The sequence below is a fragment of the Crocodylus siamensis genome, chromosome 11 (genome assembly GCF_052110815.1).
Source record: "Crocodylus siamensis isolate JL-2025a chromosome 11, ASM5211081v1, whole genome shotgun sequence".
NCBI lineage: Eukaryota > Metazoa > Chordata > Crocodylia > Crocodylidae > Crocodylus > Crocodylus siamensis.
In genome coordinates, this window is record NC_143405.1 from 42,403,325 (window position 1) to 42,420,084 (window position 16,760).

At 45.8% G+C, this 16,760-nt stretch overlaps 1 protein-coding gene across 2 annotated transcripts in view; it reads right to left on the reverse strand.

Annotated features, from left to right (window-relative positions):
- The window catches only part of CHDH (choline dehydrogenase), a 29,323-nt gene extending 18,626 nt beyond the window's left edge, over positions 1-10,697 (reverse strand). Inside the window, exons 1-4 of one of the 2 annotated variants that reach the window (XM_090022499.1) lie at positions 10,358-10,697; positions 8,263-8,391; positions 6,037-6,866; positions 4,528-4,679 (exon numbers count right to left, since the gene is read on the reverse strand). In XM_090022499.1, coding sequence (XP_089878625.1) covers positions 4,528-4,679; positions 6,037-6,796 — 912 coding nt within the window. In that variant the 5' untranslated portion in view covers positions 6,797-6,866; positions 8,263-8,391; positions 10,358-10,697. Of the gene's footprint in view, positions 1-4,527; positions 4,680-6,036; positions 6,867-8,262; positions 8,392-9,916; positions 10,150-10,357 lie in introns of those variants that run through there. The other variant, XM_090022498.1, reaches the window with a different exon arrangement.
- Positions 10,698-16,760: the final 6,063 nt, after the last annotated feature.

Sequence of the window (16,760 nt, forward strand, 5' to 3'; positions counted from 1 at the left end):
TACATCTTTTCTGCCTATTTTTTCTTTTAAATCTCAGAAATGGCAGGATTGCCCAGATCTTTCCTGATTTTATTCAGTGACTTCTTAGGGCTTGATCCAATGTCCACTGGTGTGAATAGGAATTTTTCCAGTGTCTTTATTGAGTTCTGAATCATGCCAGTGAATCTTTAACAATGAAATTTTCCCCCTACTCCAAGTGTTGGAATTAAGTAGGTGTTAAATTAAAAAACACACACAATTTTTAAAAAATCTAAAAAATTCTCTTCTGATTTCAATGTAATATAGTTTCCCTTTGAAACCGGCTGGCTTTTAGGGTTGGATCTCAATGCTGGCTGCCTGCCTGTTCAAGGCTAAACCTCCACCTCGTTAACCTGACCTGTCTTGATGAAAAACAGTATGACTGCTGCTTCTAAGGCAGGAGGCTGCCCATTGCTTGCCCTCCTGATGCCAAGGGCCTGTAGTACATGCTCCAGCCTCTCCTTACATGTGTCCCATGCCTCACAGATGTTTCTTGGCCTAGCACCTGGCCTCCCTTCTGGTGCACACACCGGGCCCTCCATATCTGGCCTAGCACCTGGCCTCCAGTTAGGTGGCACACAGCGGGGTTTCCAGCCTTTATCCAGTATTCCATATTGGCATATCCAGTACTTCATATTGACGCATCTGGTATTTCTGTAGTCCCATTTCAGTATTTTGCCCCTCACTAGGGCCACACTCAGCCCCACTCTGGGCCACTTCATTCGCTCAGCCCCTCTGCCACTTGGGGTCTTGCATCCTGTGGGACTCGGGTAGCCTCACTGTATAGTGGGGCCACTGTGCCTGGCCCCACTATACAGGGCTCAGGTGTCCCCCTCTGCGCTTGCCTGACCATGGTCCCTTCCCTTGTTGGTAACTTGTCCATAGGTAGGGGTTGGGGTTTTCAGGCGCCCCCCTCGCCTTTCACCAGGGAGGTAACTGACCTGGCATTTCCTGGGGGCTCCCTTGCCAGAGGAAGTCCCACCAAGCCACCCTTCCCCAGCAGGGTGCAGTTTTAGGTCATACCCAGGACCAGGAACCTCCAAACCATCCCCATAGCTCCAGCACTTACCTCCAAGATGTTCTAAGAGCAGCTCAGCCTGATGTTACCTCCTTGCCTGCCCAGCTCAGACTGTTGCTTCTCTCTAATGGCCTGGGTTAAAATGGAGTCTGTTCCACCCCCTCAGTCAGTCCCAGGGTCCTCCTAGGGTCATGTGCTAGCTTTGATGAGACTAGCACTCACCTGCCAGCTGCTCCACTGCCAACTAGAAACCTTAAAGTGGCAGGCGCTGCAGATGCCCTGCCACACCCCTGCATATTTCTCCAATATTATTTAACTTCAAGTTTTCCTGTCCTGTCTTCCATAGAATTCCCCATGAAAAAAACTAAGTAGGAATGAACTAAATTTCTAATATTAAGAGAGAGGTAAAGACCTGTGAAGTTTTTTATATCTACCAGAAAGACAGAAGAAAAAAAACATTTTCCTTAAGAAGTCATCATGAATACCAGAGTACATACCATATTTTCTCACACACACCATATCCTGGAATACAATGCACACCTCAGGTTTGAAACACAGAATGAAGGAAGAAAGATTTTTCTTTGTAGTAAGTATCACAGCTACAGCATCCAGGGATTCAAGCCTGAACATTATTCTGTTCCCTGTGGATCCTAGCGGATTTTACTTTTGGTTTCACCCACTAAGTGGCAAAATTTACTCTTACTGCGTTTCTCACAAATAATCCACACTCTAATTTCCAGCAGCTAGTTTTTGGGGGAAAGGTACAAGTTGTATGCAAGAAAATACAGTATTTACATACTTCTGTGAGCTTTAAGTTCTAGCAGAAGAAAACTAAAAGTTGAACTCTAATATTGTCACACAGACCCCACCTGTTATAACTTTAATAAATGGATGCAGTTTCCTAGATTCCCTGCTCTGAAATTAGAAACAGTAGAAAACAATGTCAGAGAATAACAGAAATCTGAGTTCTCTTTGCAGAAGAATGAAAAAGTACTGAGCAGCATGTTTGTCCCTAATACATTAATGGTCCAGGCAGAAAGACGGAGAAAAATAATTACTTGCAGCTACTTACCACATTCTGGGCACATCTACACATGTGCAGGACTGCACATCTACATGTGTACCAGACTGCATAATTGTTACCACACCGGAATGCAAAATTGTTACTTAAGCAAGTACTAAATGACTGGGCAATAACTGGCATTACTAAGCAGTCCTAACACTAAGGGGTTTTTCCCATGCTAGAGTTTTTTCCCATGCTACTGCACCGTAGCATCAGCGTCATGGTTCGTGCACACTGACCCTACCTTAGCATAGCAACGAGCTACAGAAATGTAGCTCATCACTAGGGCAATGTAGCATCTCATGTTGATGCACTCTCTGTCTGGAAAGCTAAAAGACTTTTACAAATATATGTAATAATCTTTATTATCTCTTATTTTAGAGATGCTGAACTGAGGAAGAAAAGATCAGATTGATTCATCCAATATCACCCAAGAAGTCAGTGGCAGATAGGAGCAGAATCCAGGCTTGTAAAGCCCCTCAGCTGCATTTGTTCAAACTAGCCCAACTTAACTATACCGATTTCTATAGCTTGTAAACTGAAAGCTCCAAATTTAGTACACTATTTTGAGAGCCAACATCAGCAGGATTACACTTGTCCTATCACCCTACTCTCCAAACACACTGTAATAATGAAAAAATATGCAAAGTAATGCAACGTACTTTCTCTTACCAATGTCTTCCTTTAGACACACAACTCCCATTGTATAATTTTTGCAATATGTCATTAATGGAAAGAGTAATTCTAATTGATTCAGAAAAGAACAGACGTTCTACATATTAGGAGATCAAAGACCAGCTTGTTTATATTATCTTTTAACACTTATCAGATGTTCCTTCACATATACTGAGTCCTGTGGGTGCAGTGTACTTCACTGTCAGTATTTGTGCTCTCCACTGTTAACATATATTCTTATTACAATATTTCACTGTTACTAAACTATTATTGTGGAATTATAAAATAATATCTGAATTCTTAAGGAATTTCCTTGTTAGATCCTCAGAAATCAGAAAATATTCAAAGAAAAGGTTATCTGAGAAATTTTAGTGTTTATGAAAGGTGAGAGACTGAGGGCAGCAGGGGCTAAAGTTTTTTGTTTATCTTCAGACCACCCAAATTGAGGCAATGTCAATATAAGCTTCCCTACATTGATTTGCTAATGTTCCTCCAGCTTGACCTAGAGGAACAATTACTTATTGTCAATAGATATTTTTGTTTGGATCCCATTCAGTTTTTAGTGTCTCTGCTGACCGCTGGCATGGAAACTCCTTGCTAGGATTGCTGTGAACACCTGTTCCACAGTTGAATTAAGCTCACAAATCCATGGACCACGCTGCCATGAAGTAGTGCACCATGTGAGGCACCAGGGATTGTCGTAACACCCCCTTGTGGTTGCCTCAACCCTACTTGGCTCTTGCCCTCGCCTCCTAAGGTCCCACTCTGGTCCCTTGTCTGCTACATCTTGTTGTAAAATTGGATGAAGGGAGGCTGCCTTCAGAAGCTGGTGAGCCTAGGTGCTCTCTTTCTTCCTCATGGTTCACTCCCACTGTACTCTATGAGCCATAAGGGCTAAATTTGTGGTCTCCTTCCACCCCTACAGACACACCCATGCTCCATCCATGTCATGCATCATGCATCATTTCTGAGTGCACTCAGTGCTATTATCTGGCCTCACCTGCTTCTCGGTTTTGTCTAGTCTCAGGCTACCAGGTTCCCAGGTCCCTGGCTCAACCTTGTTTCTGCCCCACTTGACCATACATCTCACACCCTGTGTTTGTCTCTTCAGGGTCTCCCATATGGCCTTCCTTGGGCTGAAAGTCTTTTTTAAGGGTTCCTTTCCCTGCCTTCTAGCGCTCTCGGTACCACTCCCGCTGAGACTGTAAATAACGCCTCTCCAAGGCTAGGGCTCCCGGCTCCAGTGGCAGCATTCATAGATTCATAGATGTAGGGTTGGAAGGGACCTTGTAGATCTTCTAGTCAGACCCCCTGCTGTGGGCAGGAGCATCCCCTACTGTCAAATTTCCAGACCCACAGGGAGTTCCCCAGGCAGGATAATGTGGCCCTATGCACTACCATCCACCCAGATCCAAGCATGCACAGCTGAGCCAGCACACTGGATCACACTCACCTGTATGGGGTCTGGCCCCCAGGTTGACCTTGTCTAATCTAGCCCACAGGGCCAGAAGGTTAGGTGCTACTGCTTTAATCCACTCCCTCTTTCAGTACAGGGTATCTACTGATAATAATGCAAGTTGATACAAAGGAAAGAGTATGCTCCCTAAAATCACTAAAAAGAGAATCATACTGTAGAGATGGATAGTGACTTCAGCCTAAAAATACTGTAAAAGTGAAATTGTGATGTATCATCCAGTAAAGACTTATTTTACTTTCACCAATTTCTTTCAGGCAAGGAAATAAAAATTCTTACCTTTTTTGTTTGCCTATTTTCGATATACTCAACCCCTACAGCTTTGGTCCCTTGAAACAAAATTTTCGTTACCAGGGTTCTGTGTTTGGCTGACAAGTTTGGGCGTGATATGGCGGGGTGAAGGTAAGCACTAGCTGTGCTCCATCTTTGACCTACAAAATATAGGTTTTCATTAATATTTTCTAGCATCAAAATAGTCTGTGTTCATTCACCCTCAAGACTTTTTCCTTGCCTTTGTTCCCTTATTACAGTTAAAAGTGGAAGTTTTCTTATTTAAAGACCAAAGGAAAACATTTAAATTTGAGAACTAAAAGAACAAAAGTAAACAGACTGTATACTAGCATTGTGAAAGCCTTTTTTTCAGATTCAGACATGTATTGGCACGAGACTTAGATCCAATTTCCAGTGAAGACAATGAGAAGATGCCCACCAAGTTCAACAGGATCAGAACCTGACAACCTTACAATCTTCTTAGGGCTTGTCTACACAGTGCACCTACTGAAAATAGGTTAGGGTGTAAATTTAAATGTAATAGCTATTTATTCAAATGAACCACAAACAGTTTTCAGTGATGAATAAATGTGTTCTAACCAGCAGCTAAAGCAGAATAGCTATTCTGTGGTAGCTATTCCAGGTTATTTCCTCCCTTAATACAAGCAAGTCTTATAAAATGTCAGTATACAGGAGCATAGTACACATTCCCTGGTATTTTCTCATATACCGCATACCCCCAAATAAGGCAGTACATTGCTTTGGGAAAGCAGAAGGAAGAAAAAATGACTTTTCCAGAGTTATGGCCATATCCTCCCCTTCCTGCTCAGGCAAAAGTGACAGTTTTAACTTCTTCATGGGTGAATTGTTAGCAGCTCTTTGCTGTTCAACTGAAAATCTGAAACTGTAGCTGTTGCTGAAGACTGGACTCCAAAGGTGTATCCAGGATTTTGAAAAGAGCTAAAAACAGTCGGCAGGACTGTGAAATAGGAGACAGAGACCAGGAATTGTTAACAGACAGCAAAGTGCCAAAGAAAGGGTAACTTGAATAGTGGAATTAAGACCATTAAAAAGGAGAGAGGGTTGTTAACACCTGCGTAGTGAAGAACAAAGAGCAGGAATTTGGTAGATTATAATAAGTTATGAAGTGAAGTGACTCTGTCAGTACTGCCTAAATATAAATGCCACTGCTGCTGCTAGGAAGCTGATTTTAAACTTTGTGTGGGGCAAGAATCCAAGCAGGGTACAATTGTACCCCTGGACCCACCATGGATCTACCCCTGAACGACTCTACCCCTCCATCCGTGCAGCTGCTGAGGGAAGAAAAAAAGAAGTATTAGTCATCTGATAGCTTCATGCTTCTCTTCAGGGCAGAAAATCAGTTTTTCCACTTAAGGCACCTACCCCAATTTTGGTTGCCTAATTCTGGGGAAATGTGAGTGTATATGTAAAGAAATACGGTATATATTCTGTGTGTGTGTGTGTGTGTGTGTATCCATGTAACTCAAAATGGTTTACCTTTGTATATAGTCATATCCATCCAGCCAAATCCTTCTTGTTGGTAACCATTCATATCATCTGTGAATGGATACCCAGCTTCCTGGGCTGCATCCAGGAATGCTTGATGAAGCGGGTGATTCGTTCTTCCTCTTGACACATGCAGTTGTCCACTCCCACCTCTGTACTGGTTAGGACCTAGTTCATGTGCCTGTGCTTTCTTAAAATAAGGCAAGCAATGTTCATAATCCCATCCCACAGCACCTCCTCTGTTCCATCGATTGTAGTCTTCTGCATGGCCACGGATGTATACCATAGCATTGAGAGATGAAGAGCCACCCCACACTCTACCCCTTGGCCAATACATAATTCGATTATCCATGTGCTTTTGCGGTGTTGTATGGTAATACCAGTTATATTTATCATCACAAAGATTATAGATTAATGCAGCAGGCATATGAATCTTCCACATTAATCTTTTACTACCTAGAAGGGTATCTTTAGGGCCTGCTTCCAAAAGGAGTACAGTACTGAGAGGATCTTCAGTCAACCGGTTGGCTAATACACAACCTGCTGATCCAGCTCCAACAATGATGTAACTAAAGGAGCCAGTATTGTCAGAACTAAGTTTAGAAAATGTGCGTGAGAGTTTTAATTGATGTTCCATGTGGCCGAGCAAGTTTTTCAATATCTGTGTTTTAAATATAAATCCTGTTACTCTGTGAATTTGACTGACAGAAAGACTAGAACACTTTTTAACTCCTTTGAATAAATGAGACATCTTTTCTTATGTGTCTTCTCTTTTTTTCAGAACTTCTTGTCCCTTAAAGCATAGAATGAAAGATTTTCCCCTAGAACAAAAAAAGTTATCTTAATTAAAATGTATAATACTATTTAGAGTTATATCATAGTGGACTATTATAGCACATGGTTTAAAATTCTGATGTGTCATTTTGCAGGTAAAGCTGGAAATCTACATCTGTCTCCAAGGCTATCTAATAGGACTAGCTGTCATTCCAACATAATAATGTAATGCTCACTTGTTTATGCTCTTTTAGACATGCAGTTAAATGCCATTTGAGTGGCATAGAGCTTTATAGATTTTGCAGTTCCATTATTCAACATGCCTGTCTATTTTGAACAGTTATATAATACATTTTAAAAGATGTAAAGCACTTTACATATAAAGGGAAAGTAAGATAAAGCAATATCAAAGGTTGCATAGTAAGTTAGAAACTAAGACAATAAATAGTACAACTAGAGCTCTAAAACTAGAGCATCACATTTACAAGGTGTTCTCTAGAAAAATAAGGTTTAGAAATGGCACTGATGGAGAAGTGCTGCATAGAACCTGTACAAACTATATTTATAGCGGGGTTTCCACAGCCCGGATATGTATCCAGAGTATCAGGCCCTGGTCTATTCTAGACTGTGTTTCCATCTGTTGCTCCAGTTGACAGAACTGGGTCTCCCTGAGCATTGAGTATACTGCCCATTACACTACATCTAGTCAGTCCTTCTTGGGCCCATTGAAAATGTTTATTGTTGAGGTGAGGAGTCACTAGGCAGCAAGTCATCTTTAGAAAGTGCAAAATAGGGCACAGCAACAACTAGGACCTTTGAGGAAATAAGCCATATTAAGCTAAACACATTCGTCTAATAGTAAATTGTTACTGAGAAACCTGGGGGCTTTCATCTTGAAAGGAAGTGAAGAAGACAAAACTCCTTTCCATACATCAAAGTTTTACTTTTGGCCAATACAAAAATCTCTGGATTCTTTGCATCAGAACAAAATCCATCAGTAAGTAATGCTCCTGGAATCAAGATACTTCTTGGTGAAAGATGGAGCAGACCTATATTCATTTTACAGAGGAATCCGCATGCATGGGTGGATCCAGGATTCTGAAAAGGGAGGTGCAGATGGTGTGCTGTATCACCCCATATAACAGAAAACATTTTTTCCAGGCAAAATGAAACTAGAAGCTTTACTAAATATGCTAGAGGCCTAGGATTTAAGAATGAAGGACAAACAAATATAACTTTATTAATGAGTTAAAAGCAGCCTGCTAGGCTATGAAATAGGAACTACATTAGCAGAAGCATCTAACAGATAGCAGAACTGCAGAAGAAAGACTAGCTTGATTAGTGGAACATCATAACGATTAAAAAGGTGAGGGATGTTAACACCTGAGGCTTGAAGAGTTTAGAAGGAATCAGGTAGTTTTGAATGTCAATAGACTTGCTTACTTGCGCCTGAACAGAAATGGTGCTGCCACTCACTGCCAGGCAGTTGATTTTAAACTTTGGGTAGAGCCAGAATCAAACAGGGGTGGAAGTGGCACCAGTGCTTCTCCTCCGTCTCAGATATGCCCATGCCTGAGCAGCATTTTAGGAAAGAAGGTTAAGTAACAGGGGTAGGCTTCAATACAAATGTCACAATATCAGCTAAGCAGAGATTAACAAATGTCACAATATTGGTTTAGCAGAGATTAAATTTCAACAGACTTCTCATGTTCTTCCTCATCCTGTCTGTGCTGCATCAGGGAAATCCTTTGGTTTTGTATACTAGAACTGGAAATTGTTGAATGAGGGATACGAACCCTGTTGGGAATACCGAGACAGAAAATGGACCATGACCCCAGAAAGGTTAAGAGTATTAACAGCCAGCAAGGCCATGCCAGGGGATCTGAATGACTTGCCTACCCTGACCTGGCACAGGCACAGCCTGGTTGCCTCACTTCAGTCTGCCTTTGTTACACATTGATTTCAGGTGGCTCTGAGCACTTTTAACCCCTGGATTGTCCATACTTTAACACCCAAAACTAGTTTTGACCACACTTTAGGCCACCACTTTAAAATATCGCCACTCCAGGACAGGTTCCTCTGCCATCCTTGTAACCCAGTTCCTGTTCCATTAACTGTGACAGCTCCCCACAGAGGAGTCACCCAAGTCCTCCAGCATCCCAGGATGCAATGTCCCCTCCCCCATCCTTTTCTGCATGGACAAACTTTCTCCCTCTCAAATGCTAAGGCCCAGGAAGGTGGAGGTTGGGGTGGGGGTTCTTGCCCCATGCCAACTCCTCCTCCCGCCCTAGGGTGTGACCTTCCTGCCCCCAGAGCTGCACGCAGCCCTTCTCATACCCCCTGTCCTGGCGCCCAGCCCTATGGGGCAACTCACAGGTGCAGCTCCTGGCCCAGCCCCTGCTGACAGCCCTCTAGGGGCAAGCGGCCGTGGTGCGGCGGGAGGTTGCCCCCTCCCTGCCCAGTCCTGGAGGGGCATCACCCTGCCGTGCTATGGGCCAGCATTGTCAGGTGTATGATAATTACCACATTTGTACGATCACAGACAACTGGTAGGGGGTGTACCCTGCCCCTCCGATGGCCAACACGGATGCTGTTGGCAGGGCTGGTTCCCCCCGACAGGGCCTCTGCGGGTGCCCCCCAGATTGAGGAGGCACCAGTCCCTCATGCGCACAATCATTTCGACCGTTGCACAATGCATAATCAACACTCCTTAAAGCGTTCAATCCAAATGCACTCATTTTCGAGGCAGCAATTTAATGCAGCATGTGCAAAACCCAGGTTTTTCTCAGGGCAACTTTTGGGTTTGGTGTCGGTCCTTTCTTTCGGCTCCTTGCCTCCAGAGAAATGCTTCCACTTGGAGGGCCTGCGTCTCACTCACAGCAAGCAATAAAAAGTGAAGAAAAGACTTATTTGCACACTGTTGAGTGCACGGTCGTTTCCCCACAAACACGATCGTTTTGACCTACTGAACCCCTGGCAACGCAGCACGGGCCGGCCTCGCGCTCGGGCCCCGCCGCCTGCCCGGGGCGCCCGCAGCTTGGCCGCAGCCGCTTCCCGCCGCCCAGCGCCCGCCCCGGCCCGGCCTCGCCGCACTCACATGCCGCAGCCGCGGGTCCAGGCGCGCCTTGCCGGGCCGGGCCGGGCCGGGCCGGGCCGGGCAGCGTGAGCGGGCGGAGGCGTCGGACAGAGCAACCGGGGGGCGGAGTCGGACCCCGACCCCGACCGCCGCACCCTTCCCCGGGCCGAGGGAGGGGCTGGGAGCCGCCTCCTGCTCCCTCCGCAGACCCGGAGAGACGCGGCCTGAAGCCCCCCCGGTGTCCCCGCTCCTCCCCGGCGCTTCTCGGGGCTCCGGGCCGCCCCTTCCTGCACTCGGAAAGCGCCAGCTCCGGCTCGTAGCTTTGCCCCTCTTTTTTTTGACTCTGGAAGCCCCCCCCCCCCCCGAGCCAGGACAAAAGCCCCTGACCCACCCCGGGGAGGGCGAGCCCCGGGCTGCCTCTGTCAGCCCAGCACAGCCCCGAGCGGGCAGCTCCTTCCTTACCCGAGCGAGCGCGGGTCGCACCTCAGGCCTGGCAGGGAGCGGCGGTGGCAGAAGTATGCGCGGATTGCGAGCGCTGGGCCATCTCCGCCGTGGTGAGCCCCTGAAGGCCTGTGGGTTCAGGCAAAGTTTCCTAACCCGTTTTCAAACAACCCAGCTGAAGGGATTGACACCTGACTCTACCTCAGTCTACCCGGTTAGGGTGACCCTACCGGCTCGCACTGAAAAGAAGGGGTATGAGAAATGTTCACTGTAAGGAGTACTCCAATGGTGGATGTGCACTGTTTTTCCTGGGAATGTTTCAGCAGTTTCCACCCTGTGAGGGATAGGTACGGTTGTAGCAAACCCCTGCAGCATCAGGCGCCAGCACCGCAGATGAAAAGGGTTGTCTCAGTTTTATCCACCGAGCAGTTCCCAGGGGAAATGGAAAGAGAGCTTCATTGCTTGGACACTTTAAAAGCAAACTGGAAGAAATGTTAGGAATCTGTATTTGGAAATTTCCCATTGATTTCAGTGCGGCAGGGATCACTCACACTGTTACTTTGGTGTTGGTTCTTGGGTGCAACTCAGATGCTGCTCATGTTTTGTTTTAATACCTTTATATAGTCTATGCATTGGTTGACCTGGTAATCACAAGTGATGCTTCACATTCGGTTATGATTTACAACTCTAGAACCTGGTGGAATATTAACTGCATCTCAAACTTCAAAGGCAAACCTGTTTGTACAGATAAAAACGACTATCAATTTGGTAATAAAAACAAGTTGCTCTTCTACAGGCACATTTGAATGAACTTCTATCTTATTTTAAGTAGAAATTCTCAACCTTTGTCTGCAATATAATCAGCTGTAGTCCACTCATTATGGAACCTCTATAACTAACATACATTCTCATTAGGTTTATAATCTTAATTACCTTCAATATATCATGTTTAAATCTATGCACATTTTAGAATAAGAATTTTGTCTACAGCTGCATTGCACACATTCATACATGGTTCATGAAAAACATGATGCTCAAAGATATCTTTGTGAAGATATCAGATTATTTTTGGTGATAATAAACAGAAATACAGAAAGTTGTATCATCTGTGAACAGGCGTCAACTTTGGTGCTGTTTTTGAAAAACGAGTCATAATTCCATTTTATTTTTCTGAATAACCACTGAACAAAAACTAAGATTTAATTTATTTACTTCATAGTTTATTACCTAATCTAAGGTCATATTTGTGTACAGTGGTTTTATGTTTATTGCTTTAGCTTATTCATTCAATTGCTGAATGGCATTTTTCCAGCATGCTTAAAGCATGTCTGGGGCAGTGGGAACCTTTTGAGGAGCAGTGCCTCCAATCTGTTTCCCCTGCCTGCTCTGCTTCTGCTCCCTGCCCTATCTGCCACTCTGTTCCCAGTCCCCTACCCAGTCTGCCATGCAGAGGCTACCCATTCCACTTGTCATGCTTCTGCCACAGATTGGTCACCCCTACCTTGGGAGAATCTTCTTTTTTTCCTATATTTAGATATAGCCCTCCATCTACTGTGGTGAAGTGGCTGATCAGGAATAATTCCTTTCCTTCCCATACTCTGTTTGGGTTATAAACCTCACCTTGTCTATCACAATTTTCAAAGAATTATAGTTGCACATCCACAGTTCTTTTCTCCTTTTAATTTTTTTTAGAGGGCTTGTGAGGAAAGCTGTACAATGTTGGTTTCAGATGCTGTTTAGATCTGATTGCTTCCAAGTTATTTTCCTATGTTTACTGTCAAGTCCTCACTCCACGTTAAAGCATTAACAGATAGTTTGCTGAGTTTTTTGTTCTTAAATGAGTGTTCTTAGAAAAGATGAGGTAATTGCAAGACATTTCCTACTAAGACTTCAGTGCCAAATCATGAACCTTTTACTGCCATTGCTGAAAAGGTCCCACATGGGTAGTCATTCCCAAGCTGTATCTTATGGTAATGGGAGGTATTTGAAACTAGGCAATCATGTGCTAAATGTGTTTTTTTTACTGTACTCAGTTTCCTTTTATTTATAAAAAAATGAATTACATTGGAAGAATTTTAAAGAATCATTGAATATGGTAATTAATAATACAAGCTTTTGGGGGCAGGAACCATCCTTTTTTCTGTATTTATACAGCACAGTGAGACCCTGCTTCTTAATTAAGGCTCACAGGCACCACACTATACATGCAATTAATAATAATTTTCAATTTCCTAGAGTTACAAAGAGTGTCTTTAATCTGTGTGTTTTTAAATGTCTTGATACCCATCAATTTCAATAGGGCTCTGCACATAAATTAAACAACCTGTAATTACTAGGTTAAATTCTCTTCATATTTATATTCATTAACCCTAGTGACAGCAAATCAGAAGTTTTGGAACACAGACCTAGATAATTCCATTGCTGAGGTATCTAGGACCTTATTGCTCTTGTTGTTTCTTATTTGGTTGTTTCATGGCATGAGAGAAGAGAGAAAGCAAGTTGGGGTTCACATTTTGTACTTTCCCCAGCTCCCACTAATAGGTATTATTACATCAAATCTAGCCGAGCACATAGAAAAGACAGTAAAACAATAAATGGATTAACAGTAAGAAGCTCGGTGTGATTTCACTATCCGTACTGTTTGAATAAGATTGGTTAGATTAAAAAAGCCCTTTGAATTCTTTTTGATGAGAGAAACTTGTTTAAATAATACTGCTTCTTAGGAGCTGCTGCCTACAAGAGCACCCAAAGTATACACATGCTTATTGGTTGTAATGTTATGTTCATGTGAAATTGTGGAATTGATGCTAAGCATATATAGAAACCATTCACTGGCATGTATCTAAACTTTACTTTCCAAAACTACTTTCCCACATGCATGGGTAGATCTACAATTTTGAAAAGATGGGTGCAGACAATGTGGTGCATCATCACATGTAACACAATATATATTTTCTCCAGTTAAAAAGAAACTAGAAGGTTTACTAATATGCTAGGGGCCAGAGGCTATATTATTCAGTTTAAGTTTGAAACAAAAACATATATCGGAATTTGCATTAATTTGCTACATCATATATTGTGTATAAAAACGCAACCAACTAGGCAACAAATAATCAAACAATGATGTTTCATTAGCCTTGTAGCAGTAGTCACCCAGGCTAGCCCCCCAGACTGAGATCGACTGTCAGAGGCTCCACGATGGGGAGCAGCAGGACGCAGTCCAGGAATGGCAGGATGTACGAGCAGTGGAACGCACGTGGCTGGATTGAGCCGTGCCTCCTGCTCTGGGGCCAGGCAAGGAGAGTGGGACTATCCCCCTCTGCACCCCCTGCCCTTGGGTGAGGGAGGCCCCGGCTGGGCTGGGCTGGGGGAGGGTCAGAGCATGGCAGCTTGACAAGGTGTGGTGGTGTCTCCCGCTGCTGCACACATCCCGGTGGAGGCCTGGGGGGCCACGTGCCCCCTCAATCTGTGCATGGGGTGAGGTGGCTGCCACTGCATGCTGGGCTTTGTTCTATCTATATGCAAACTATATAGAAGTTCCAGGTAGGTTAGATCAGTAAAAAATGGCCGCCCAATTTAAGTTAACCATACCTTGGAGATAGTCTAACTTAGACCAGGTCTAGCAAAACCAATCTAACTGAACTTCTGCACACATTTGCAGAGCAGCCCCAGGTTCCAGCAGCTGTTGGTTCCAGCCCTGGGGCTGCTCTTTTCCTACCAGCCCTCAGCACTGGGCTATTTTTAGGCCTTTTTCCCACCCCCAGACAGATAACCCTCACTCCCTAAGCCTGGCAAACCTCCTGATCCTGCAAACTGCTCCTGGTGCCAGTTTTATTAGCACTCACTGGTGCCAGGAGCCTGCTTAAATTGAGTTGGGGGGGAAGGGATGAGAAGGATCAGGAGGAATTTGGGTTTTTTTGGAGGGGAGAGGGAGATTGTTTGTCCAGGGGGAGGGCTAAAAATAGCTTCTGGTCTTGGGGGAGGAGAGAGCCTCCCCAATCCTGCTACCCCCTCAACCTGAAGAGTTGCCAGCTCCCCCTGATCCATCTCCCCTCGCCCCAACCCAACTTTCTTCAAGCAGGCTCACAGGACCAGTAAACAGTGGTAAAACTGGCCCTGGGAGTGGTTTGTGGAACTGGGGGCAATTTGGTGGTAGTAGGAGGACTGGGGATGTCCCGGAGGTTTTGGCAGAATTGGAGAGTCTCTCCAACACTTCCAAACCCCATATCCCACTAGCTACCTGATCCCACCAAACCCACCCAGACTACATGAACACCTCCCAGATCCTGCTAGGCCTCCAATCCCCACAAGCCCCTGCTAACCCCCACCCCGTCCAACGTGACTTACCTTCGACTGAGCGGCCATTTTTAACGTGATCTAACCTCCTTGAATGTTTGTGCATACCTGTGACAGGGAAGTCCCAGGGTCAGGTAGAATATCAGCCTGCCCTCCCATCTAGGGCAGTCGGCCCACCTGACTTGTCTGGCATACCTTTGCACATAGATTCATAGATTGTAAGGCCAGAAGAGACCTCAGAAGATCACCAGGTCCAGCCCCCAGCACCAAGCAGGAAGGATAACTGGGGATCAGGTGACCCCAGCAAGGTGACTGTCCAGTCTGTTGAAGATTTCCAGTGTAGGTGATTGCTCTGGTGGGAGCTTATTCCACAGTTTCATAGTTTCATAGTTTCATAGTACCTAGAGTCGGAAGGGACCTAGGTAGATCATCTAGTCCGACCCCCTGCCTTGGCAGGAAAGAGCACCGGGGTCAGATGACCCCGGCAAGGTGCTCATCTAACTTCCTTTTAAAAATCCCCAGGCTAGGAGCCTGCACCACTTTCCCTGGAAGCCGGTTCCAGGCCCTAGCTGCCCTGACTGTGAAGTAGCGCCTCCTAATATCTAATCTAAACCTACCGTCCGCCAGCTTGTGACTGTTATTCCTGGTCACTCCTGGCAGCGCACGGGGGAACAGGGACTCCCCCAATACCTGCTGATCCCCCCTGACCAGTTTGTAGCAGGCCACAAGGTCCCCCCTTAACCTTCTCTTGTGGAGGCTAAACAGGTTCAGGTCCCGTAGCCTCTCCTCATAAGACCTGCCCTGCTGACCCCTGATCATATGAGTGGCCCTCCTCTGGACTCTTTCCATATCGTCCACGTCCCTCTTGAAGTGTGGCACCCAGAACTGGACGCAGTACTCCAGCTGCGGCCTGACCAGTGCCGCATAGAGGGGGAGGATCACCTCCCTGGACCTGCTCGAGATGCATTTGTGGATGCATGACAGGGTACGGTTGGCCTTCTTGACTGCCTCCCCACACTGCCGGCCCATGTTCATCGTGGAGTCAATGACGACTCCAAGATCCTTTTCCGTCTCCGTGCTGGCAAGAGGGGAGTTCCCCAACCTGTAAGTGTGGTGCCGGTTCTTCCTCCCCATGTGCAACACCTTGCACTTATCAGTGTTAAACCCCATCCTATTCTCATCCGCCCACTGTTGCAACCTGTCAAGGTCAGCTTGTAGCCTATTGCACCCTTCTAGTGCATCCACATCCCCCCACATCTTAGTGTCATCAGCAAACTTGAACAGGGTGCTTTCTACCCCCTCATCCAAGTCACTGATGAAGATGTTGAACAGTGCGGGCCCGAGGACCGAGCCCTGCGGAACCCCACTGCCCACGTCCTTCCAGGTCGAGAAGAACCCATCCACTACCACCCTCTGGGTGCGGCCCTCCAACCAGTTGGCGACCCATTTGACCGTGTGGGCATCGACACCACAGTCTCCCAGCTTTTTGATGAGGACAGGGTGAGAGACAGTGTCGAAAGCCTTCCGGAAGTCCAGAAAGACTACATCCACAGCAACCCCTGCGTCTAATGATTTGGTGACCTGATCGTAAAAGGCCACCAGGTTGGTCTGACAAGACCTGCCACTGATGAACCCATGTTGGTTGCCCCGAGCATGCATTCCCCCGCAAGGCCCTCCTGGATGTGTGCCAGGATAATTTTTTCAAAGAGCTTACCCGGGATTGAGGTAAGACTAACTGGCCTGTAATTTCCCGGGTCCTCTTTTTTTCCCTTTTTGAAGATAGGGACCACATTGGCCCTCTTCCAGTCCTCCGGCACCTCACCAGAGCACCATGAGTGCTCATAGAGCCGCGCCAGGGGTCCCGCAATGACCTCGGCCAGTTCCTGTAGAACCCTAGGGTGAAGATCGTCCGGACCAGCGGACTTGAACACGTCCAGCCTCTCCAGAAGTACCCTAACTAACTCCTCGCTAACCCCTGGCCCAGGCGTGTCTCTCCCGGGGCCCGAGGGGGGCCCAGCAGGGAGGTGGCTGAACTGGTCCCTACTTAGGAAGACAGAGGCAAAGAAATCGTTAAATATGTTAGCTTTGTCATCTGGCGTGACGACTAAGTTGCCCATCGTGTCCTGCA